At 43.4% G+C, this 27,217-nt stretch overlaps 1 protein-coding gene across 1 annotated transcript in view; it reads left to right on the top strand.

Annotated features, from left to right (window-relative positions):
- USP13 (ubiquitin specific peptidase 13) overlaps positions 1–27,217 on the top strand; it is a 120,460-nt gene that overhangs the window by 35,700 nt on the left and 57,543 nt on the right. Inside the window, exons 4-10 of the mRNA XM_036349063.1 lie at positions 5,989–6,110; positions 11,972–12,114; positions 14,832–15,016; positions 22,917–23,011; positions 24,050–24,237; positions 26,194–26,265; positions 26,849–26,942. Of these exons, the coding sequence (XP_036204956.1) occupies positions 5,989–6,110; positions 11,972–12,114; positions 14,832–15,016; positions 22,917–23,011; positions 24,050–24,237; positions 26,194–26,265; positions 26,849–26,942 (899 nt within the window). The remainder of the gene's footprint in view (positions 1–5,988; positions 6,111–11,971; positions 12,115–14,831; positions 15,017–22,916; positions 23,012–24,049; positions 24,238–26,193; positions 26,266–26,848; positions 26,943–27,217) is intronic.

The following is a 27,217-nucleotide window of genomic DNA, read 5'->3' as shown; positions in this document are numbered from 1 at the left end:
GATGAAGGGGGAAGGATAAAAGTCTAGTCTCCTAGTGGAGTCGCTTCTTTTTGTCAGCCTCTCACAGATCCTCAGCAGCACTTCAGCTTCCACCTCTCTGGTCAGAACTTGGACACGTGGCCACACCAGGTGCTGCACAGGAGCCTGGAAAGTAAAGTCTGTTAACTGTCTTCATGAAGTAAATCCTGTTACTGCGCAAGAAGGGGAGCATGGATACCAGGGGCAGCTAGCAGCTCTGCCGCAGGTTCCTTCCCTAAAAGGGACATTGGGGTTGTCTCTTCATGGAGGGAAGAGAACCAGAACTCTTGCAGTCTCTTGTTTCTTTGAACAAAAAGTGCTTTTTCTCTGTGGTTGAAATGGAGGGATGATGCCCTTCTTGTTCATGAACAGAGGCGGATGACTAATGCTTTCTCCTGGAGGGAGGCCTTTATCCACATCCACTTGATTTGTGACTAATTCCTCTTCCTTTGGTTCAACAGTCACATTGAAACCATTGAATCATTCAGTTATGACCTTCAGTATTGATTTTACAAGGGAAACTGAGGCCCTTACCTGGTGCTGAATGGCTCACCCCCAAGTCTCCTGAGCACCATCCTGCCCTCAACAGTGAAGTTACTCTTCCGATTACATTGATGCTCATCAGTGCAATCACAGTTAAGGATTCTCCCCTCAGCTCTAGTTTTGGCTGGTATATATATTTTTGTTAACCAGTAATTAAAACTATGGGTAACGTTTGAATCACTTTCATTTTTATGCTTTTTGCATTTAGGATTAAAAAATATTTTGAATGTATGACACATGGACAAAGCTTAAAATGGAAAGTTATAAGTGGCTGTATAAAGAAGAGTAAGTTCCTTTCCCTTCTGTGTCTCCCAGCTCCCTGGTTAGTCTCTCCAGAGACAAACAGTATTTTCTGTCTGTATGTCTTTATATATCTTGTATATTCTTCCAGGGACAGTCTATACATATACCATGCTTGTAGACTTTTTCCTGTAGGCAGTGGTGAGCCATTAACACTTTTGGTTCCCAAACTGTGCTCTGAGGCACCCTGGGGTGCTGCGGCAGGCTCACAGGTGCACCTCAGTATGTTTTAACTCTTCAAGGGAACACAGTGATGCTTGGACACTGCATGGACCGTTAGCTTGTAGTTTCACTATTGGAGTATCCAGTATTCCTTTCAATGACTTCATCTCTTTGTGAAGCTGGTTTTTTTGGTGGTTTCTATGGTAAAAGGCAAAGACCATGTGAAAATAAATGTGGATTGGGAAAAATGGAGGCAGCATCCAGTCTGATACAAAGAGAAGATGTGCAGTGCCCAATAAGGTGTATTCATCCCGTAGGAAGGAATTGTGTTATTTAAGAATGAAATAGAACATTTTTTCTTTCAATATATGTGTATCTTTTTTTAATAAGTTGTTAGAACATAAATACTTAATTAAGTTGTTTGGATGTAACTACTAAATAAACAGAACTATTAGGGTTTTTTTTTTTGGCTTCCTGCTGCTGTGTGAAAATTGCTGGGATGCTGTGAACTGAGAAAGTGCGGGTAGCTCTGCGTTAATGTTTCAGGCTAGAAAGGGACACTGTAATGGAAAGATAACTTACCACAATATGATAGATTGTGAATTTTGGCAATAAACTCATATAAAATATATTGTTCTATGAGATAGAAGAAGGGAAGAGCAGATGTAAAGGAGTCTGGGATCTTCAAAGAAATATCCCAGTACTTGGGATGTGATTCTGGTCTAATCTTATATAATTTTTATAACAAAGCTACAAATGTGTATAGATGTATGAATAACTGCTAATGCATTTCATAAAAAATACCATATATGTGGCATGTCATAAAAATAGTGTTAAATATTCATATTTGTATTAAGCACTCCTCCCCCAACATTCATAAGTCAGAGTGAATGAGTTAGGGTCTTTGTGTCTGAGGCTGGGACTTCAAAGAGCCACCTCAACCTCAGAAAGTATAAGGCCATTTTTTTGGCTTTAGTCCTGGCAGTCATACTTGATGAGAAACAGGTTGTAAAAGAGAACATTTGGGGAAAGGTCCAGGAATGGGCCTGTTCTGAAAACTCCCCTGTGCCTATCATGACCAGAAGGTTCGAGTGGATTCCAAGTTGCCTTTCTTTCTGAAGCCAGTCACAGAACAGGGTCTGCACTGAAGAACTTTCCCAAAACTTCCCCTTCTTTTGAGGGTAAATGGCTGGTCTGATTTCACAGCATTGGAGCAGCCAGACTGCCCACCTCCAGCGCATGCATTGTGGTCAGGCCGAGAAGATGCTGAGCTGGGATCAGAGCCCTGGTTTTCCTTAGGGATCCATTCCTCACTGTGCTGCTTGGAAGTTTAGGCAAGTTACTTCCTGGAAATGGGTGTGGTCTCAGCCACTTCTCCCAGGTATCTGGGGGGATCGATGAAGTAGAGCTGGGGAAGTGGTATTTTTTTTTTTTTAAGATTTGTGCATGTATGTATGTATGTATGTCTGTTGTTGTTAATCTTCACCTGAGTATATTTTTCCATTGATTTTTTAGAGAGAGTGGAAGGAATGGGGAGAGACAGAGAAAGAGGGAAACATTGATGTGAGAGAGACACATTCATCGGTTGCCTCCTGGCCAGGAATCAAGCCTGCAACTGAGGTATGTGCCCTTGACCGGAATTGAACCTGGGACCCTTCAGTCCACAGGCCTATGCTCTGTCTACTGAGCCAGACTGGCTAGGGCACAAAAGGTTTTTTAAAACTTAGGAAAAGAGCCCATCTAGGTATTACCAGTTATTAGTCACGATGGGAAGTGACTGATGGGAGAAGTTGGGGGTCCCAGTCCTACAGGTCCTTAGGGCATGCTTACTCTGTAGGTTTCTCAACTGGATATTTTTGGGGTGGTGAGACCCTAATTAGAGAAATTTGGAAATTATAGATTTATACTTAGGATTTTGGGGTCATCTATATTCAGGAGAAACCTTAGGTTTGTCCCTTAAAATCAGAGTGTAGGTTCCTTCTGTTGACTTTTTCTAATTTGGATTAAGATGTTTGGGAAAGATCATGGTCCCCTTCCATTCTGTTGAATTAAAAATAAGAGTGTTAAGAAGCCCAACAAAGTTCTGCTTTGTTTGTTTTTTATGACAGCAGTCTTGCCTCTTTTAAAATACACATCAGTTACCAATGAAAAAACCCCCAAACCACAGCAACCCTTCTGATGCTCCTACTTTGCTGTTGTCCTTAGTCTGGTGGAGTTTTAACTTCTTAAAATCTCCTCTCACGCATTGTTACTGAGAATGTGATGTGTGGTGTGTGCAGGGCCTGGGCACGCAGAAGGTGTCCCTTCTCCATGGTCAGATCACATGGCAGACCCCACATGATATTGTGGTCTTCCTGAAACTTATTCCAGGATTGCGTTGGAGCGGGGCCAGCCAAAAGGAAGGGAAGGCACTTTTGAACATGTTGTCAGGGGTGTAGAGAAGGTGATGATGGTGATGATGGAGGTGATGGCAGCTACTATCTGTGGAGCCGAGAAGCCCTGCCAGGTCCTGTACGAGGTGCCTTAAAACCTTGCCTTGTTTAATCCTCTCAACAATTGTGTGGAGTACACAATCCATAGCTTACTCCTGAGGAAAATGAACGTGAAAGACCTTGCCCAGTGTTACATAGCTAGTAAATGCCATGGTGGCATTTTCTTGGACTTAGTTTATCATTGTGTTTGGTCAGGTAAGATTTGAATTAGCATTAAAGGAGTATCTTTTTTTATGGAAAAGAGACACCTACATAATATCTATCTGTATAATAGGCTAATATGCAAAGTATCCCCTCAGGAGTTTGACCAGGAGACCAGGAGTTCAATTGCTCACTATGACATGCGCTGACCACCAGGGGGCAATGCGGAATGAAGGAAGGCCCCAGCCGGCAGCCAGCACCTGGAGAAGGAAGGGAGGCCCTGGCCAGCAGTTGGAAGGCCCCGATTGGCCCTGATCTCCGGCCAGGCTTAGGGACCCTACAAAATTCGTGCACGGGTCTCTAGTGTTATATAAGCAGACTCTATACATAAAAACAAAAGATTTGTACTTTGCTTACTTAAAATTGTTATAAATAATATAAGAAAGGAAAGTTTAAAGATAGAGAAAAGTTCACCCACTCACTATTTTCATTTGTCTAGATTTCCTTCCAGTTCTTATCTAGGAGCATAACTTCTACAAAGTTGTTTTTACAGTAAAAATGATTTTATATTTTTAGTGTTCACATAGCATAGACATTTTCATGTTTCTACCTATTCTAAATAAATATTTTAATAATAGTCTGTTGGGTTGAACACTGTCTTCATTGAATGTTTAAGTTTTCATTTTTTAATTATGTATTTGGGGCATTCAGATTTTTATAACACTGAATGTTTATCTTTGAGTCATTTCCTCAAAATAAATGCCTTTAGTCACTTCTTAAACTCTTAGAATCTTTAAAAAAAATATTTGTATTGATTTTAGAAAGGAAGGGAGAGGGAAAGAGAGATAGAAGCATCAATGATGAGAGGAAGTCATTGATCGGCCACCTCCTGCACACTCCCCCGTGGGGATTGAGCCTGCAACCCAGGCATCTGCCCCTGACTGGAACCGAACTGTGATCTCCTGGTTACTCAACCACTGAGCCACACTGGCCGGGCTGGAATCTTCTTTAATGCAGCTTTTTCTGAAATAAACCTTTTATGGTTATCTAACAATGTTTTTGTTTCTCTCCTTTGGCATTTCTGAGTCTTGTCATTCAGGATCCTTCATCAATACACTTAGACTGTGTTTTTGCTGTATCTCATTTTCTACTTAAAACTGCCCTCCCTTTGGGAATCAAGAGCAGAGCTGTACACAGAAAGATACTAGATTTTTGGTTGGGGGCAAACAGTAGGGTAATAACAGAATCTAGATCTTTTGGTTTTCAGCTGGCTGCTTTATCTAGTACAATAACTTTCTCCTGTCGACAGAGCCCATGTTTGTGTACCTGTTTATGTGTGGCTTTGTGTGTGTGTGTGAGTGGAATGTGGCTCAGTAGCTCTTTGTCACCATAGTTCCAAACACCTAAACATACAAACATGATCGGGGTGCTGGCATCATGTGAACACAAGGCTGAAATGTCCATGTAAATATTGTGACAAGACATTTCCTGAGCCTTCTCCTAACCTTTACCAGGGATTAGCCAAGCAAAGAGGCGATGACTTGATAGACAGTAGCCTAGAAGACCTCATCTTTCTTACTGAAAATTCCCCACAGCCCGAGGACCAATTTACATTATGGAGTTTCCCCTCTGGGGTACCATCCAGTATCCCACCAGCTCTCAGAGACGGGGAGGAGTGAGAGAGAGTGAGAGAGAAAGAGGGAAATTGAGATTTTGTTTTTTCACTAATAGCTGCTATTATTGACCACCAGGCCCGTGCCAGGTTGCTTGTCTACAGTTTCTTATTTATTCCCCATATCAAGTGTGTGAGATAAGTGTTATTATCTCCATTCTACAAATGAGGGAACTAAGGCTTAGAGTGTTTGTGATTTGCCCAAAAGTAACATTAATTTTTGAAGCCGGAACTGAACCTCGGTTTATCTACTCTGAAACCCATGTACTTTCTTCCAAATTACAGTGTTGGGACAAACATTCCAACCCATTCTTGTGAAGTCAGGAACCAGGTACCCAACAAATCATAATGAACAGTCTATTCCTTTACACATGTTTAAGAATTGAGTATCTGGTACATATGTTTAACTGTGAAGCTGTCTGATGTGACTCAGTCTTCTTTGTACATCTGTCACTAATCAGTAAGTATTCGTAACTGAGGCAGATGGCAGGGCCTTTCACCCCCCGGGTTTGGGCCGGTGGATGGTCGGTCAGAGGAGGGAGTGTGAGTGCGCTGCCCTCGGTCTGGTCCCTGTGGATGTCTGGCTTCCCCAGCGAGTGCTGCTTTCGTGTGGGATGTTCTTTCTTCATGTCTTGTTCTCTGTTTTTGTTTTCTCCTCAGATCTAGATACTGATGACGATTTAAATAGCGACGATTATGAATATGAAGATGAAGCCAAACTTGTTATATTCCCAGACCACTATGAAATAGCACTACCAAATATTGAGGAGTTACCTGCCCTGGTCAGTGAGTGTGCACGGCTGCTAGCTAGATGCGCGTGGCTCTCTGTGTCAGGTGTGTGTGCGTGTGCCGTGTGCGTGCACGTGGGGTGGGGAAGGCGGGCTGAATGCGAGAAGAGGAGAAGAATGAGCACAGACACGAGCACAGCGCTGCTTCTCTGCGAAGAGGGCTCACAGGGTTCCGTTTCAGGAGCTTGGCTTCTCGCTGCCTGTGACTCACAGTCCGTTGCTTAGATTTTTCAAACCACATCCTGAGATGTGCAGGGCCTGTCTTCTGATCAGAGGAACAACTATCACTTTATGTCCTCTGCCAGTTGGCCTTTCGTGTAAGATTTTGTTTGAGGTTAAATCAACGAGTTCCACGGCTGCCACAGCAGCAACATGATGGCAAAAATGACCAGATACTCACACGCCACGGGGCTGCAGCAGCTCTGTGGTTACGTGAACCCTCACTTTTCAGTTTTGCTCCTCATGGGGACTGAGCTTACTGTGAATTTAGATTTAGTGGTGAGGTTTTTTATTTATTTTTTCTCTTCCTTTTCCTTCATTTCTGTGGAGCAACTTTCATCTTCCTGAACAACTTCAAGCTGGGGAGGGTGCAGTGGGGGGGAGGCAGCCAGCCTCTGTTTTCACATCCATTCTCAAATCCTGGGAGTGGGCACCGAGTTCCCTCGGGGACCCTAACCATTTTCCTGTTCTTTCCTCTTTTTCCTGTATTGTCTCTGCCACTCCCTCCTTTCTTGCTTTTTCCTCTTCCCCACTCTCTGTGTACACCCTGAATTCTCAGAGTCTGGCCATAGATAGCAGTGGGGTCAGGGGTCAGGGTCAGTTGGAGGGTAGACATGTCAGTTCTTCTCCCCCGCACCCTTAAACTCTGCCAGGACCAAAGCCAGGTCTTTAGTTCCCGGAGTCTTCAGGACTTTGTGTGACCCTGTCTACAGCCACCTGCTCATCTGCCCTGGCCAGTTTGTGCTTGGGGTTCCCGTGTCCTTAGGGGCCAGGTTTCCACTATCCCACCTCTTCTGCCCCTGACTTACTTTATACCTAAATAGAAGACCGTAGAAATGAAAGTTTTCTGGGTTTAGGTATTGTAAATCTTTTGTCTAATGATTACATGTAACATATCCTTTTTAAGTACTAAGTGCACACCCTTAGGAAGGCATACTGAGTTAAATTACTTCTGCATTCTCCAATTCACCGTGTTGATGCAGGACTGTTACCAAGGATAAAATATAGGAGTGGACACATGGTCTTGCCTTGTCCCACTACCTGATTTTATATACTACAGCTTATACCTTTGCAATACGGAGAGTTCTCATTGTCCTTGTCCAGTGTAATCATGCCGTCAGGAAAGAAGTAAAGAAGCACATGGTAAATGATAAGTGCTTTTCTTCCCACTCACCTATGAAGGAAAAGTCTTCATGTGAGAAAGTGAACAAAAAAATCTCTAAATACTTTAAATTATTCCTATATTCAGAACATAATTCGAGGTATGAATTCTTTTATTTAAAAGTGGAGTGACATAGAAATGTAAACCCAGCAGTATAAGTCAGAATTTTTACTACAGAGTCTTTTAGAATGAAGGAATAGTTTGAGAATTAAAAAAGAAGGGAGAATTATTTGGAAGGGAAGCTTGAAGGAAAAGCCTGGATGTATCTAATAGGATTTATCTATACTACATGTTCTTTTCACACTTTTAAAATTCTCTTTTTATGCTTTTAAATAACAGAGTTATTGAGCTCAAAACCACCCAACCAGATCACGCTTCCTTCATCTCATGAGCTCCTCAGCACTGGAAAAATTCAGTTTCAGGTAGTTAGTTACTAGATTCTACCAAAAAGGGAAACCACCTCCTAGCAATGCAGGTCCACAGAGACAGAGCATTGGGGGCTCAGTAAGGATTTTATAATCCGGAACCTAGTACCTTGCTTTAGACATCAGGGAGTCAGCAGTGGGGGAAAAGTCCTGCTTTGTAGAGCTTGCTGGTTTCCGTGTGTGAATACTGCCACCATGGCTGATTTCAGGCTAACAAAATGTCACTGAATGCAGTGTTGGAAGAGCTTTTATAAAGAATTTCCACCACTCACATACCATAGATGTAAATAACCTCAAGAGAACATGGATACTAGTAAGATATAGTAAAACCATTATGAAGTGTTTTGCATATTTGCTACCTTTAAAAAATATAGTTTATTTAATGATAAGTTTATATAATTTAATCCTATATAATAAAACCCTGATATGCAAATTGACTGAACAGTGGAGTGACCAGGTCGCTATGAAATGCACTCCCTCCCCACCCAGAGGAAGGCGACTGGTAGCAGCGATTGGGGGGTGGGGCCAGCCAGCAGGCAGTGCCAGGCCACCAGCCAAGGCGGGTGCCAGCAGGGGCCCCCTGATCGCCCCACCCACCAGTCGCCCCACAGATGGCCCTGATTGCTGGCCAGGCCTAGGGACTCTACCCTATATATTGGGAACAGTCTCTTAGATTTAAAAATTAAAAGTTGGCAAGGCTATTCTAACTCTGAAAAAAACAGGATGGTGCAGCAATGACATGCATGGACTCTGGCTTGCACATTTTGTGGTCAGCCCTGATTCTGACACTTATAACTGTGTGACAAAGCCAATTACTTAACTTCTCTCTGCTTCAGTTTTTCCACCCATAAGATGGGGAAAATGCTACCACTGCCTCAGAAGGATCATGTTATGTACTACTTTTTATAATCAGGGCAAAAAATTGTAGCTGCCGATACAACAGCAAGATGCCTTTCACCTGTATGAAAAGTATGGTCACTGGTGCATGCAGAGTCCCAGATTGTAAGAGGGATGTCCAACTGCCGGTTTAGGCCTGACATCCCCTGAGGGTCCTAGATTGTGAGAGGATGCAGGCTGGGCTGAGGGATCCCCCCACCCCCACCCCTATGCACGAATTTCATGCACCGGGCCTCTAGTTTTTAATAATGGCAGTGTTTAACAAATATCTTACAGAATTTCTTAATATATAATAATTGAGTCTGTGAGCTGGTTTGAGTAGGGTCTAGGACCCCACTGAACTTGAGGACCTGGGATGAAGTCAGGACTAGTAACTAGATCTCTCACTTCACTCCATACAACAAATCCAGGGAAAGATAATTCACAATGTAATTACAGGGTGGTGTATCTTGACCTTCAGTGATGATCCATGAAAAGAGGCCTCTAAGTGATTTTAGATAATGTTCTGAAAACACTAGATTAGTGTATTTTAGTGGCCCAAATTTAAGGAAATTTTGTTGAGTGTCACAAGGAAGGATAGTCAAAGAAAATAAATGTTATATTCAGATCTTAAAAAACATTGTGTATTGAAAACCAGAACACTTGCCGAAACCGGTTTGGCTCAGTGGATAGAGCGTCGGCCTGTGGACTGAAGGGTCCCGGGTTCGATTCCGGTCAAGGGCATGTACCTGGGTTGCGGGCACATCCCCAGTGGGAGATGTGCAAGAGGCAGCTGGTCGATGTTTCTCTCTCATCGATGTTTCTAACTCTCTATCTCTCTCTCTTCCTCTCTGTGAAAAATCAATAAAATATATTTAAAAAAAAAAAAAAAGAAAAAAAAGAAAACCAGAACACTTAAAGACCGAGTGGGGTAGATACAATTCAGATGAGGACTGGGAAGAGCTTGAGGAAGATGGTGAACCAAGAAGGGGAGTATGACAGACCAGACTAAAAAGATTAGGATGCGTAGCCAGAAGTGTGGAGACAGCTTAAAAACCCCATAAAAATCAGGAAGCGGCTGGTGGGTGAACTCAGCCTCGTTCTGTAGGGCCAGCCCTGGATGGGGGGTAAGAGATGAATTTTGATAATTGAGAGGAGAGGGTAATTATATAGCAGCACTTGTGGTGAGAGATGAATGGAAGTATTTTTTAAAAAAGGTTGTAAATAATAGGTATGGATGCCTGATCTATCACAGATAAAAAGCTTTTTGAGGGCAGGGGCTTTTTCCTCATTCCTGACTGTGCTTTGCCCAGTGTCGTCAGCTGGTAGTGTTCAGTGTAACTTCAGAAAGTTTTCAGCTAAGGAAGGATAGGATCTGATATTCACAGCAGATCGCTCTGGCTGCTGCAGGAAGGAGACTAAGGGCGAGCTGTGATGTTATTGGAACTGAGATGGCTGTGTCCAAATTGAGAAGAGCTAGATTCCAAATAGGTTTTGGATGTAGGAGTGATAGGAATTGCCCACGGGCTGGATGGGGGTGGGATGGCAGCTGAGGGAACTTCCTCCATTGTCTCTTAATCAATTCTGGGATCAATCAGTGGTACCCAGGGGAAAAGTGGTACCCATGGAGTTCAGCTAACCGTGCAGGAGGTTAGTGACGCAGAATACAAATTTTTGCTTAAAAATTTTATTTTTAACAATTCAGTGGCTTTTATTATATTCAGAGTTGGGCATCCATCACCACTATCTCATTCTAGAGGTTTTCCCCCCATTGCTTTTCAGAAAGAGTGGAAAGGAGGGAGGAGAGGGGGAGAGAGAGAGGGAAATATCGATCTGAGAGAGACACATCAACCTGTTGCCTACTGCACACGCTCCTACTGGGGGTAGGGAATGAACCCACAAACCAGGTACTTGCTCCTGACCGGAAATCGAATCCCAGACTATCCAGTGGGCAGTCCGATGCTCCAACTACTGAGCTACATCGGCCCGGGCTCATTCTAAAATATTTTTATTATCCCACCTCTCACCCCCCCCCCCACCCCCGCCTCCCCGGCCGATGGCAATCACTAATTTACTTTCTGTCTCCATAGATTTGCCTATTCTGGGTATTTCAAATAAATGGAATTATGTAATACATGTTTATTTGTGGCTGGCTTCTTTTTGCTTAACATATATTTTCAAGATGTATCCATGCTGTGCCTGTATCAGTACTCCATTTCTTTTTATTGCTAAATAACATTCTATGGTATGCATGTATGACATTTTATTTACCCATTTATCATTAATGGACATTTGGGTTGTTTCTCCTTTTTGCTATTGTAAATAATGCTTCTATGAACATTTGTGTATAAGTTTTTGTGTGGACACATATTTATCTTGGGTATGTACCTAGGAATGGAGTTCCTGGGTCCTATGCTAACTCTGTTTAACTGTTTGACGACCTGCCACACTATTTTCCAAAGTGGCTGCACCATTTTACATTCCCACCAGAATATGATTTTTAAGACAGCCAGAAATAACTTATCATTAAGCAAATGTGATGATGGGCATATGTCCAAGATCACTTGGGTTGGGAGAAAACAGAGAATCTGCATGCACCCCCCCCCCCCCCCCCCCTTGCTATAATGTGGACGGATCTGGCACGGAGATACCAGGCACGTCCCTGGCCAGGGTCACATTTGCACCTGATTAAGTAAGGAAGCTGCTGCTTGCATTCCATTCAAGTGCCCTTGACCACATGCCATTGTGTGACGAGTTGAGGGTATTGCATATCTGGGTGTATATTTGTTAAGAGGAAAACACACCCCATGGGTAAATCCTAGGCATTCCATTGGCTAATTTGTAAATTGTTCACCTTATACTTTTCACTCTGCTTGCTAAGGGGTAGGAATTTTTAAATTTGGCTCCTGCACTTGGGCTTACAAACTGGATTTGGCTCCTCGCTATCTTGTGCCATTGTCAATACTGCAAACTGTAGGCCAGAGACAAAATCCAGCAAGAGCCAGGGAGAAAGTGCTGGAATCAAGAAAGTAGGATCTTGCTTTTGTGGTAACTGTACCATTTGCTTTCCTTAGATTAAGCTGTATTTACTAATAAACCTTGAAATTTATTTTTATAGAAGTTGTTATTCTCTCAGACTGTTCTAATATATTACATTTGGGTTCGTCTTATAGGTAACAATTGCTTGTGATGCAGTTCTTAGCTCAAAATCTCCATACAGAAAGCAGGACCCAGACACCTGGGAGCATGAGTTGCCAGTTTCCAAGTATGCCAATAACCTCACCCAGCTGGACAATGGAGTCAGGATTCCTCCAAGGTGAGTGTCAGGGAAATGGAGCTTTACCCCCTAAAACCAAAAGAATATCTACTCTTCTACCTCTTCTCTGAATTAGCAGTTAATATATTTTTATCCGATGCCTTTTATTAAAAACTAGAGGCCTATTGCACAAAGAGATTCGTGCAATAGGCCTTCCTTTCCCCTGGCTGCTGGCACCGGTTTTCCTCCGGCACCCGGCACCCAGGCCTTCGCTCTGGCCGGGCTCCAGCTGGAGCTGGCCCTGTGGCCGTGAGGCTTTTGCTGCTCCGCGGGTCCCAGGGCTGTGAGACTTTTGCTGCTCTGCGGGTCCCGGGGCCGTGAGGCTTTCGCTGCTCCGCCAGCCCCGGGGCTGTCAGGCTTCGCTCCACCGCTTGGAGCCTACATATGCAAATTAACCACCATCTTTTTTTTTTTTTTTTTATAATATATTTTATTGATTTTTTACAGAGAGGAGGGAGAAGGATAGAGAGTTAGAAACATCGATGAGAGAGAAACATCCATCAGCTGCCTCCTGCACACCCCTACTGGGGATGTGCCTGCAACCAAGGTACATGCCCTTGGCTGGAATCGAACCCAGGACCCTTCAGTCCGCAGGCTGACGCTCCATCCACTGAGCCAAACCAGCCAGAGCAACCGCCATCTTTGTTAGGTTAATTTGCATACTCTCCTGATCGGCTAGTTAGTGTAGCAAAGGTACGGTCAATTTACATGTTTGTCTATTATTAGGGTAAGAAGCTCAAAAATTCTCTCTAGGTCCTGGCCAGGTAGCTCAGTTGGTTAGATTACTGTCCTGCTACCCAAGGTTGCAGGTTCGATCCCTGGTCAGAGCGCATACAAGAATCAACCAATGAATGCATAAATAAGTGGAACAACAAATTGATGTTTCTCTCTCTCTCTCTCTCTCTTTCTCTCTCTCCCTTTCTCCCCCCCCCAAAAAAAAAATCAATTAGAAAAAACCTCTCTAAAATTATCTACCTGGTTTGGCTTAGTGGATAGAGTGTCGGCCTGTGGACTAAATGGTCCTGGGTTTGATTCTGGTCAAGGGCAAATACCTCGGTTGCAGGCTTGATTCCGTTGGGGCACATGCAGGAAGCAACCAATTGATGTGTCTCTCACATCGATGTTTCTCTCTCTGTGTCTATTGCACGTTCTCTAATAAAAATAAAAATGAAATTATAAAAAAATAACAAAATTATCTGTACCTTAGTAGTAGATACTGAATATGGCCAGCCCATACCCCCGAGTCTGTCCCCACCCTAATGCTCCCAGTTGCAACCACCTGCAACTCTTTGCTTGAGGGCTTTCTCTGCCTGCCGAAACCAGGTAGGCTCGTGATGGGACAGTCAGAGATGCTATGGAGTTAATGCTCCCTCCTGTCCTCCTGGATCAGCCCTAAGCCAGTGCCTGTGGAGTGGCTGGACAAATACCCCAGATCCCCACTCAGGTAGGATAACTGCCTCCAGGGTTCCCCAGCTGGACTGGGCCCCCATTGCTCGTGTCAGCCTCCTGCCCTTTCTAGTCTCACTTCCCTGTGATGCTTCCTGGGATCACCTCCCAAACAAGCCATTTGCATTCATAGTTTTGTCTCAGACTCTGCTTCTTGGGGAACCCAACTTAAAGTAGTCTTTGGTTGTCACATTTTTCTCTGGAATGCTCTCTGGGCCACTTGAGCATCTCCTAGGTGCTGGTGTGTTTCCAGAGGCAGGTGCTAGAAGGAAAGAGCAGATTAGGAATGTGTCCAGTCTTGTTGAACCCTAACTGCACTGCAGTCCCATTCTGTGTAGTCTTAGCACAGGCACGGTACCTCAGTTTCTCCTGTTCACAGTGGGGATGGTAATACTGATGCTGAGGGTGTTCATTAGAATTAAATGATAGAGTTTCGGTAAGTCCCTGACACATACCCGATATTTAACCTTCCGTTAGGCCCTAATGTTGTGGCCCCACCCCATAGCAAAGAAACGGAATTTCTGGAGGATGAGGCCCAGAAATCAGGATTTTAAAAAGATTCCCAGGTGATGATAATGTGCAGCCAAGGTTGAGAACCACTGCGTCAGGGTGATTTCCCTTCTACTTAATTTAATTTGCCATGTAGTAGGGTTTTGTTTAAACTAATTTTCTTAAGTGTAGTTAATGCTTTTGAAATTTAGGTGTTTATATACATGGAATCCTTAATGCTTTAAACTTATTCAAGCTCCTCTGTCCCTCACATGGGAATTTTAAGGAAGTGACCTCCCCTTCTGTCCTTGGGTTCTGTGTTAGTTTTCTAAAGTCCAAGAGCCATCTCGGAGGAGCGGGAGGAGCTGGTCCCCATCTGGGTGGCAGGCAGGGTACTGTGGGGTCCTGCTGCTCTGGGAGTGACTCAGATTATTCCACTGATTGTTTACTGTGGCCCCAGCTTGAGGCACTCCTTCCTTCTTTTTTAAAAAATATATTTTTATTGATTTCAGAGAGGAAGGGAGAGGGAGAGAGAGATAGAAACATCAGTGATGAACGAGAATCATTGATCAGCTGTCTCCCACATGTTCCCACTGGGGAATCAAGCCTGCAACCCAGGCATGTGCCCTGACCGGGAATTGAACTCATGACCTCCTGGTGCATAGGTCGACAGACAACCACTGAGTCATACTAGCCAGGCTTGTTTCTTCTTGAGGAACTGTTGATTTTCTAATTATGCCTTGCATTCCAGCTGTACTAACTTTTCTCCAATGACTTTCCAGTGGTTGGAAGTGTGCCAGATGTGACCTGCGGGAAAACCTCTGGTTGAACCTCACCGATGGCTCCGTCCTGTGTGGGAAGTGGTTCTTTGATAGCTCTGGGGGCAACGGGCACGCCCTGGAGCATTACAGAGACATGGGCTACCCTCTCGCTGTGAAACTGGGAACCATCACTCCTGACGGGGCAGGTGAGTGTGCCTGTACGACTCTGGGAACCGGCAGTGGCTCCCTCCTAGATTTGAGCACTGTCTTAATCCAATGGTTGGAGAGTGTAGGCTCTAGATTCCGACAGCTCAGGTTTGAATCCTGATTCTGCCTCTTATTCGCTGTGATGTCTTGGGGGAGTTTTCAAATCCTTCTAAGTGTCAGGTTCCTCATCTTGAATATAACCATGGCACCCCCCTCACAGGATTGTTGAGGTGCATCAGCTTTTAGCTCAGTGCACACAGTAAGGTGTTAATAAAAGCTAGCTGCTTTGGTTATTATCTTTCTGTGTCTCTTGGCTTAGAGGGGAGAAGCAGGAACCAGGTACTTGTGAAATGAAAGTGCACAATCAAACCCAGCATTAGAATAGTTGGGGAAGCCCTAGAATTCATTCTTTTAGGAACAAGTAGGTTCATTATGGAGAAGATGGGTTTGAAAGGATGGATACTGCGTGTTCAGAGTCCCTGCTGCTCTCTGGCACGGTGGTTCACGTGCAGTTGAATTACTCCCTATTTATACCGTCAGCTTCAGAATTGTTTTTTTCTTTATGGTCTCACACAGTATCCTTTAAAACAATACTTTTGGCCATGTTTATACAGTTAATTCCCTCTACCATTTGTGAGGAAAAAGGAAATTACATCATGGTCAGTAATGAGCAACTTAAATATTGAGCAGTGGCAATAAGACCCATCCATCATCTAAGCACCATTGAAAATAGTTATTAAGCACAGGTCTGGGTCAACATCTAGGGCCATTTTCTCCATCTGCCCAGGCTTGAGAGTCCATTTCTTCTTTATGTTAAGGTTAAGATGAGTTTTTAGGAGCAATATAAAGATATGTGTCTTTTCTCTGCTCTTTTTCAGAATTAGCCTGCCTCTGAGTAACTGGCTAGGATGGGCTCACTACATGTGCTCTGGTCAACCTTTTCATTGAACTGGTTTCATTTATCACTTGTTTTATCACTGAGGCTGGCAGTTAGGTCATGTCAGAATTCTTGGATTTGCATTTTGGATCATTTTCTCAAGTTAGAGGACTTATTTTAACTCATTAGAGAAAAGTATCTGTAAGAGGCCTAGGTGCTTGTGGGGAAGCATGGGACTTGGTTGGAAAGTCTGTAAGGAGGATTCTCTGAAAGGTTGGGGGCCTCTAGGGGAACTTTGCTGAAGGTGGCAGCCCCTGCCTTGACTTTTCCGAATAAGTCTGAGCCCCCAGGTGTTTTGCTGGAATCTCTATGTTTAGTCTTTAGACTCAACCTTGTAGAAGCATGTGCTTTCTCAAGGATGCTTACCCTGATGATTGTATCTAGAGATTAATTTTAGTTCAAGCTGTTGCTACAATAAAAGCCTAAGTTAGGAGGCAGGTGAACAAGGCTTCTTGGTTCCTATAGCCAGGCAGTCCCTTAGCCTCTCTTTCACAGAAACGTGTGTCAGACTAATCCATTCATCCGTCACTCAGGGTCTGCTGGTCAGCCCTGGCAGGTGCTGATGCCAAACACCCCCCCCATCCCCTATTCCCCCAAACAAACAGAACCCTACACAAGCCAGGTCAAATGCTTAGGCTTCCAGGATCTGAAGAGAAAGTTCAGGATATGTGCTGGACTAGGGCTCCAGCCAAGTGTTTGATGCTCATTGCTGTGTTGAATGACTGCTATATAAGGCAACCATCATCATCTTTTTATGGGACCACAGAGAGAAAGGTTTGTAATGTAGGCATCCTATTGGATGAAATTATAAGGAGATAATAATTCAAATGTTTCTACTTTCTGTGCTGTCTTATGTAGTGCTTTGATACAGCCTGTCCAAGACTACAAATGTTGGTGTACATGTCTTAGTTATACAGTTTTAGTTGTTTGAAGGCTGGGCTATTTCTTACTTATCTTTGGGTTCCATATAAAATCTTATACATAGTAGGCACACATACTTTTGTTAAATGAACCAAATGGCATATAAGTATTTAAATAATTAGATTTTATTTGGCCCGGTTGGCATGGCTTAGTGGTTGAACATCAACCTATGAACTAGGACAGTGATGGCAAACCTATGACACGCGTGTCATAGGTGACACGCGAACTCATTTTTTTTGGTTGATTTTTCTTTGTTAAATGGCATTTAAATATATAAAACAAATATCAAAAATATAAGTCTTTGTTTTACTATGGTTGCAAATATCAAAAAATTTCTATGTGTGACACGGCACCAGAGTTAAGTTAGGGTTTTTCAAAATGCTGACACGTCGAGCTCAAAAGGTTCGCCATCATTGAAGTAGGAGGTCACAGTTCGATTCCTGGTCAGGGCACATGCCTGGGTTGTGGTAGCTGATTAATGATTTTCTCTCATCATTGATGTTCCTATCTTTCTCTCCCTCTCCCTTACTCTCTAAAATCAATAAAAATATATTAAAAATAATAAAAATGGATTTTATTTAAATGTGTGCCAAAAATAAAGGCAAGGTTAATTCTATTTTCTTTGCATCTTTAATTTTTCAAAACCTTTTTTTCTAGAGGGAAGCTTATTTTTAAACTGCAGTTTAGAGTGCATCTGAAATTTTTTTCCTTTTCCTTTGAGGAAGGGAAGTTTATATTTGCCCCTTGATTATTCAAGAAGCAGATGTTCAGTGAAACATATTTAGAAAACAGAGAAAAGTGTAGGGAAGTAAATAAAATCACTAGTAATACACTTGCCAGACAAATCACTTCTAACAATTAGGGTATTTTCTTTAAGTCTTTTTTTTTCCTTTTCTAAAGCCTTGATTAGTTTTTATACTAATCGCCCCCTGCCCAACCCCTATTTTTACAAAACTTGAATTACACGGTATGAAGCTTCATACCTTATTTTTCTCTTTTAACTTTAAATTATGTTTTTCATGTCATGAGATGCTCATCAATATCCCAGGATAGTTCCATAAATCATTTCACTATCCCCCTGTGAGTTATAATTTTTGTGCTATTCTGATGAACATCCTTGTGCATATACAAATCTTTGGGTGTTTGTCTAATTATTTTTTTTTATGATAAATTCTGACGAACAAAGGACTGAAACTTAATTTTTCAGTTGCTGAGTTTCTTTTTTACACAGTTGTAGTAATTTACGTTTCCTCCCCCAGTGTATGAGAATACCCATTTTACCAAATCTTGGACAACTTGGGGTATTCAAAAATTTTCAAAACCTTTGCTAATCTGTTATCTTGTTTTAATTTGCTTTACTAGTGAGGCTGAACATTTTTTATAGTACTCTTGGCCATTCATAGTAATTTTTGTGAATTTCTTAGGCTGATTTTCTAATAGGTTTATGTGTAGGCGCTTTTTTATTGGTTTTAAAAAAACTTTAGCTATTAAGAATATTGACTTGCCCTGACCGGTTTGGTTCAGTGGATAGAGCATCGGCCTGCGGACTCAAGGGTCCCAGGTTCGATTCCGGACCAGGGCATGTACCTTGGTTGTGGGCACATCCCCAGTTAGGGGGTGTGCAGGAGGCAGCTGGTCGATGTTTCTCTCTCATTGATGTTTCTAACTCTCTATCCCTCCCCCTTCCTCTCTGTAAAAAATCAATAAAATATATATTTTTTAAAAAAAGAATATTGACTTTTTCCCCCCCCCTTTTTCACAGGGCTGAGCCATAGCTGGGTAGCTCGGTTGGTTAGAGCCTTTTCCAAATACACCAAGGTTGTGGGTGTGATCTTCAGTGAGGGCACATACAAGAATCAACAAATGAATGCATAAATAAGTGGAACAACAAAAAATTGATGTTTCTCTCCAACCAATCAATAAAAACTAAAATATGAATAAAAAGAATATTAACCCATTATCTGACATAGTTAAAATTTAAAAAATTATATTTTTATTGACTTCAAAGAGGAAGGGAAAGGGAGAGATAGAAACATCAACGATAATAGAGAATCATTGACAGGCTGCCTCCTGCACACCTCCTACTGGGGGATGGAGCCTGCAACCTGGGCATGTGCCCTGACCAGGAATCGAACCATGACCTTCTGGTTCATTGCTTGATGCTCAATCACTAAGCCACACCAGCTGGGCTAGTTAATTTTTTTTTAGAGGAAGAACTTTTAAGGTTACCTTTATTATATAATTGACAATATTTGAATAAATTACTCCCATTTCAATCATAGATGAACACAACACTGACAATAGCAGTGTGAATCGTACACCCTGTGGTGAGGGTTCTCAAATTCATTTAGCGGAAATAATGTTCACTTTTTGAAAAAAAGATCAGGATTTAATTCCTGCTTATCTTGTGCAGACTTGGTTTTAGCACAAATGACTATTTTCAGTCTAATTATCATTTCATACAAGTGTATGTGATGCAACAGTTCTGTTTTAGTTTCTTTTAAATCTGTGTTTAATAGATTGCTAACTATAACACTGTTTATTTAAAAGCCAAATAAGTTAATGGAAACATGCGTAAAGTTTCCTTAAATATCATATGGTGAACCTGTGTGCCCTGAGGCCCCGGTGGGCATGGTGCCCTTGGGGACAGGGTGGCCACCTTCTGGTGAAGGTACCACTGCTGAGGGTCCCATATTCCACACTTGCTAAGCTAGTTGAAGCTGATTCAATTCACAAGAGACAAAGTCTCAAATTCAGACTTTTATTTTTTAGTTTATAACTGGTCTAACTGCTTGCTTGACCAGTACATTCCTTCCCTGTGGGAAGCTGAATTATATTTAGAATATTGTTTAGTAAACATGGAATCCTAGCAGGTTGTGGACTCAACTATTTAATGGTAGTGTGATCTGCTCATGCTGATTTCCTTCTCCCCTCTAAGGATATACCTATTCAGTGACAAACTCCTACTCATCTTGAGGTCTCAACTTAGAATGAGCTCTTCCAAGAAGCCCTGATCCCCCAGGCGAGGCCGTTGTGGTGTCATGGGTAATAAAAATGGACCCATGCCAAATTCCACTCTGGGTCCCCATGGGCACCACAACAAACAAACCAGGAAACAAACAGATCACCAAACAAACAAACAAGAAGCTTTCCTTTTTTGGAAGAGACATTGGTTTGGCAAAGCAAGGAAGAGGTGCTTGGTGGGAAGGGAGTGAGAAGGGGTGGAGGAAGGAGAGGGTGTATTTATCTTCCATCATGGAAACTAGTTTACTCAAGAACATGCCTCAGTGCCCTGGGTGGTTGGGAAAGAGTCTTCCAGAGATGCCCAAGGCAGCTGTGAAAATGCCTATCCCACTGGCCGCTTCACCCGCTCGATAGATTCTTAAGGTGGTCTTCTTTGATCAACGTAACTCTTGACCTGGACGTAAGCTTCTTTGAGTTCCTGACAGCCGGAGGGTTTGGAATCAAGGATTGATGACTTCATTTTAGTTTGGATCTGGCTTGTGCCCCTCCTTGTACTGCTCCACCGTAGCATTTTTCACAAGACCCTGGAACTGTGTTGAATGGTGGCCACCTTGGACAGCAGCACCTAAGCACCATGTGTGTGATATACTGTTATACTTGTGGAGTAAGAAATTACTATAGTGTCTGACCGAATCATGTCGTATCTTTGGAGCAATTAATGACTGGAGATAGGAAACATTACTTTCTCTATGTGGCATGAGTCTAGCGGGTTAGTCATTATCCTAATAGCTCTGTGATTTTTGCCTAATCCAAAACTCTGGGCTAATGTCAATGGTGCAGTTCTAGCAATTTTATTATTTTTTAATAGATTTCCGATAATGAGAGGCTTAAAGTCTTAAGTCTTCAAAACAACCCCACTAGTTCATAATAAACCAAATTAAAGTACCCAGAGAATGTCCTTTTCACCTTCCAGCCAGTATTTGAGTGACATTTTTCTATCATTTGTCATAGATGAAAAATATTGTTGTATTTGTTTCAAGTTATTAGTTCAAATATTTTGTTGATGTTTTTAGTATTTAAACTTTTTGGAAGTGTTTTCTTAATTGGGTTGGGGTTTTGTCTTTTGTTTTTGCTTTCCAGCACTGAATTATATTTTTAAAAAGGATATAAATGAAAGCTATTACCCACAAATTTAAATGGGCCTCTAGGGAAAGAGGAATAGAAGAAAAAGCTATACAATGTTTAATCAATCCTATATAATAAAAGGCTAATATACAAATTGTCCCTTCGACTGGGAGTTCGACCAGGAGGCGGTGCCGGCCGGCCAATCACCCATGGCCCCTCCCCCCAGCTGGCCTAGCCTGATTGGCCCCGATCGAGGTGGGCTGTCCTGACCCCATCTGTGTACAAATTCGTGCACCAGGCCTCTAGTTAATAATAGAATCTCCATGTATTTGGTGACAGTGAATCTCCATGTACCTGGGTTTGGGCCAAAGGGTCACCACAGTTTCCGTGTATTACTTTTGCTTCTCCTGGTGACATTCCAAAGAGCAGGAAACTCCTTGGACAGTCTATCTTTCACTTTTCTACAGAATGATATCTTTATGTCTATTTCCCTTGTAATACATTTTGTTCTTCAAATTCAGGAGTGAAGAAACTGTGGCTTTTGTCTCTCCATTGCTATTGAGGGCCTAGGGTGGCACTTCACCAAATGTGCAGGACTCCTGAGAGATTTCAGGAAATGGGCTGGCGCAGAGAAAAAGGACGGGGCCAGGAGTCAGAGTACCTGAGTTCTGGGCCCCCTGTGGGGTTTGAGGCAAACGATGTCACCTTTCAGAGCCCCTTTTCCCCTTTGCACAGTGGGCCTGAAGCTGTTCCCCTCCCACATCGCCCTGCAGTGTGAGGACAGAGAAGGCAGTGGTCGGATAGCATCTGGGATGGTATGAAAATGCAGATTCTCAGTCCGCAGGTCCGGGGTAAGGCCCGGATTTGGTACACATTGAGAAGCCAGGTTCCATCTGAAGCTGGAATATCATCAGGTGGAATATTAGGAGAGAAGCCTCCCAGCTCAGCACAGCTCCCCAGCACTAGTACCCCACAGATGGGTTACCAGCAGGCCAAGATGCCCATCCCTCAGGCCCTGGGGCAGGGGGGAGGAGGACCCTTGAGCTACCCTGCTGTGCCAAAAGCATTGTCATCTTCTGTGTGTGCCCAGGGTGCACGTGAGGTGTGGACCCCGATGTGGGACAGAAGGGAAGCGGGGCAGGTGGCAGGTGGAAGGTGGTGAGCTGATAGGCCTGAGACTATAGAGGTTCCAAGGTAGAATTGTGTTTTGTCCTGGACCTTACACCCCAAGTCAGCCTTTCAGCTGCCACTGAGGGCCTGTGTTCCCCATAGATTCTCCCTGCTGTGGGCACACAGCGTCACCCTTCTCCTCTCTCACCCTTCTTTCCTCCTGAACTTAGAGTACTGCCACTGTGGTTTTGGTTGGAAAAGTCAAATGTTAGGCATTTATGTTTGTCGAATTTTAAAGTACAGTGGGGCCTTGACTTACGAGTTTAATTTGTTCCGTGATGGAGCTCGTAACTCAAATTACTCGTATGTCAAATCAACAGTGAACGAGTGAGACACGTGATGCTGGGCTGATGCTGTGGCGTTCACTGTGACGTTCGCTGCGCCAACTAGTGGTGGGGTATCTGAAGCTGGCTCATAACCCGAATTTTAGCTCGCAACTCAAAGCAAAAAGTCGGCTGAGGGACGGCTCGTATCTTGAAAAACTCGTTAGTCGGGACACTCGTAAGTCAAGGCCCCACTGTATTTTAACTTTAGACACTGCTCTTTCAGGAAACCTTTTTATATTCCTGAAATGTCACAGGAATTGATATATGGGTACATTTACAAAGAATACCTACTTACTATGTTTGTTGCTCATCATCTGTCTTTTTCCAGTTGAGTGTAACTTACCAAAGGTTTTTGTTTTGTTTATTACTATATCCAAGCCAGGCGCATAGTAGGAGCTCAGTAAATATATGCTGAATATTGAATGACTTGATTACAGCTTGTTTTCTCTTCTCTAGATGTTTATTCGTTTCAAGAAGAGGAACCTGTTACGGATCCTCACTTGGCCAAACACTTAGCGCATTTTGGAATCGATATGCTTCATATGCATGGGGTGAGAACGTCTGCTTTTGTCTCTGTTCCCAACTTGTGGGGAGGGAACTGTCTGTTTTATTTAATATATAATTTCTCTAACATGAATCTTCATTTTACAGGTTTCAGTGTTTGCATTTACTTCTTGAATGTAATTCATTGGCATTTTCTTTTGGTTGCCAGCTTGGACTTTTTAATGTTATAATAAAAATGGCAACTTGTCAAGTACCATTTTGTTTAGTTGGAGTTTACATGCAAAATGTCCATGGATGGAGGGTTGCATGAATCACTCTGTTCACTAAAGGGAGACGGTACAGGAGATGACCTTTAAAATTATCTGTGACCAACATCACTTTAATTAACTTCAGGAAGGGAAGCGGAGCGTCTGGGGGAGGGAAAGAATAAGCCAATGTATTATTGTTGATGGAAGAGCTTTACTTCATTTAATATTGTGTTTGCAGGCTGCTGTCGGGACTGTGATGTTAGACCCTGGGAGGAGCTTTTGAAATGTGTGTGCTCTGCCTTAGCCCTTTCCTTGCAGCCCAGGCCGGCTCCCTCTCCTCATGTTCTCCCATCTCCTCCTTCTCACTCGTGTCACGTGTTAATTTGCTTTCTCTGCTCTCCTGTAAGCCTTCCTCCTGGGTCGAAGCACTCCCAAGCCCCGAGTTTTTTGTCTCTTTTCTCTCCAGCTGTTTGCTGGGCTGTGTTTTATCCTCTCCTGAAATTATTCTACTTGCTTCTTTTTTTTTTTTTTATTCCTATTTGTCTTTCTTCCTCCTCCTATCTCCTTTCTTTTCAGTCACTCTGACTTTTATTTATTTATTTTTTATTGCAGAAAGATAGACCACATAAAATTTACCATTTTAACCATTTTTTGGCATTAAGTATATTTCCATTGGTGTGCAACCATCACCATCTCAGTCTCTTTTAATTAGGCTTTTATTCCTCTGCTTAGTTGGGGGGAAAAGAGGCGGAAACACCATTGCTGTTAGAAATAATTCACGGGGCATCCAACGATGATCACAGCTAACGTTGTTTTTCTTCAATGACTTTGCCCCAGACAGAGAACGGGCTCCGGGACAATGACATCAAGCCGCGGGTCAGCGAGTGGGAAGTGATCCAGGAGACGGGGACGAAGCTGAAGCCCATGTATGGCCCCGGGTACACGGGGCTCAAGAACCTGGGCAACAGCTGCTACCTCAGCTCCGTCATGCAGGCCATCTTCAGCATCCCCGAGTTCCAGAGAGCGTGAGTGTCCCCGCAGCCCAGCCCATGGCTGCCCTGGCCCCTGCCAGGGCCAGCCCAGGCCCGGTGTGCCGCAAAGCCCGTCTTCATGAGCAGCAGGCCATCTCGCCATGCCATCTGTAGTGTGACTTCTTTTTTTTCTTTAATATATTTTTCTTGATTTCAGAGAGGAAGGGAGAGGGAGAGAGATAGAAACATCAATGATGAGAGAGAATCACTGATTGGCTGCCTCCTGCACACCCCACACTGGGGACTGAGTCCCTGTGCCCTGACCGGGAATCGAACTGTGACCTCCTGGTTCATAGGTTGACGCTCAACCCTGAGCCACGCTGCTGGGCTGTGGTGTGACTTCTTGCACTGAAACTAGGTGGGAACCCTGGCCAAGCATTATGGAGATCAGATGAGATAAAGTGAGCTTTGTAAACTAACACCCCCGCCCCAGGAATTTGTCATACTGATTATGGTTTGCATTATTAGACTGTCATCCTCTATGCCAAGAAAAAGTTCATCATGCATCCTCACAGCAAGCCTACCAGATCCCTTCCTATAGATGCGCTGGGAGAGATTCAGTGATCTATTTGGCCATTGCTGCCCTTCTGGTCAGTGGCATGTCTTAGAGGATTTCGGCTTTTCATTTCTTCGCCACTCAAAGTGTGATTCCCAGACTGGCACTGGTCCTCACATTGCTGGATACGGCTCTGCGACGAGACAAGAATGGAAATGGGCAGGGAGCAAGCGCTGAGCGATTTTTGTAGCCCTGTGACATGGCCGTTTTATCAGTGGCAGTTTGTTTTTCTGATAATTTGTTTTTATTGTCTTTTTTTAAATGTATCACCTGCGTGAGTTGGAAAAATAAAAAGGCTGGCTCTTCAGTGAAGACAATTTGGGAGGCAGTGATATAGGGCGCTTCCTACCTGTGCGTACCAGGCTGCCCTCATCCTGCCACAGCGAGGGGCAGGGGAGCTGTCTGTGGCCGTTTCCTTTTTAGGCTGCGCTCAGACAGGGCGCCACAGACAGGGCGAGAGCCGGGGTGAAGGTGGCACTGCTGTCAGGATAAGCTGGTCAGAAGGAGGGGCTGTGGATGCTACAGGATCCGTGGGCGGGCAGGCACAGTCGGAAGGGTGGTTCAGGGCACAGCTTGAGCCAGGTAGCCTGGGTCCATGCTGGGCTCCATCATTCCCTCCCTGGGGGACCTACTGGATTTGCACCCCAGTTTCTCATCTCTCAAATGGGGTACTGATACTAATCACTTCCTCATATGGTTGTAGTGAAGACCCAGCCAGGTAACATAGGAAACCCTCAGGAAAATGATTGTTGTCACCGACATTATCGTATTAGTCATTTTGGCATGACCGGAGCGATTCCTAACCTTATTGGTGTTTGAGACGCAGCTGCCATGGCATAAACTGGTGGTTCTTGACTCCGGCCATGTGCTACAATTGCTTGGGGAACTTGTAAAAGATTCCAAATCCCAGACTTCAGTCTCAGACAGTGAACTCAGAACCTTGTATTTTTAAAAAATATATATATTTTTATTGATTTCAGAGAGGAAGAGAGACATAGAAACATTAATGATGAGAGAGAATCATTGATTGATTCTCTGCACTCCCCACACTGGGGATCGAGCCTGCAACCGGGGTACGTGCCCTGACTGGGAATCGAACCGAGACCTCCTGGTTCATAGATTGGTGCTCAACCACTGAGCCACGCCGATCGTGGAAAGAACCTTGCATTTTTAAAGGAACTCTTTGGGATTCTAACTCACACCCAGGGTTGCGATGCACTGATGGGAGCACACACAGTTTAGGGAGGTCCATGCATACGGCTGCAGAAGTAGGAGCTCAGGAAACACTTTCTTCGGGTGGATGATTTAATTTTGACTGAATGGTGAGGATGACGGCTTATTAGATCAGTTCATGGCTCCGTTCTGTGTTTTGACTGTCGCTTCTCATTTCCCAGGTATGTAGGAAATCTTCCCAGAATATTTGACTATTCTCCTTTAGATCCAACACAAGATTTCAACACACAGATGTAAGTGCCTCATTATAGTTTTTAAGAAAATTCTCCAATAAAGTGTTCGTAGTAGTTCTATTTGCAGAATTAAAGGCAGTTCTCTTTATTTTATGTATTTTTTAAAAAATATATGTGTTTTATTGATTTCAGAGAGGAAAGGAGAGGGAGAAAGATAGAAACATCAATGATGAGAATCATTGATTGGCTGCCTCCTGCACACCCCCTACTGGGGATCGATCCCACAACCCAGGCCTGTGCCCTGACCGGGAACCAAACCATAATCTCCTGGTTCATAAGTCAATGCTCAACCACTGAGCCATGCTGGGTGGGCTCTTTTATATATTTCTAAAAGTGTTCTAAAATGAGCATATGTTACTTTCACAAGAAGAAAGAAATTAATAAAAATGATCTATAAAGTACTGAGGAAAATTTGAAAATGCAATCAGTATCAAGTAGAATTGAATGAATAAGTTATTTGTGAGGAATGGAGATAAAGCAGTTGGCCTGAAAGTAGCTGCACTTACTGAAATTCGCAGATAATTGTAACATCTCTGGAGGGAAACAACAATGACCTTTTGTTTTGTTCCTCCCTCCCGTCCAGGACTAAGTTAGGACATGGCCTTCTCTCAGGCCAGTATTCCAAGCCTCCAGTGAAATCCGAACTCATTGAACAGGTGATGAAGGAGGAGCATAAGGTATGTGTCTGCGTGGCTGCCATGCTGGTATGTAGGGAGGAGGTGCTTTTACCAGCTAGGATGTGGACTTCCTATGACTTGGCAAATGGTGGCGTAAACTTAACACACTGTGAGAACAGCTATTTCATTTCAGAGTCTAGGGCAACTGTCTGCATGCTCTTAAACAGGACCAGGCAGGGTGGGGTTTCAGTGGCAGCTGCTTCATGGATTTCATGTGAGTACCATCATTAATGGTCTACAGAAACAATATTCTTTTTTTTATCCTCACCCGAGGG

The sequence above is a fragment of the Myotis myotis genome, unplaced genomic scaffold (genome assembly GCF_014108235.1).
Source record: "Myotis myotis isolate mMyoMyo1 unplaced genomic scaffold, mMyoMyo1.p scaffold_m19_p_2, whole genome shotgun sequence".
Taxonomy (NCBI): Eukaryota; Metazoa; Chordata; class Mammalia; order Chiroptera; family Vespertilionidae; genus Myotis; species Myotis myotis.
This window is presented reverse-complemented; position numbering and strand designations above follow the sequence as displayed.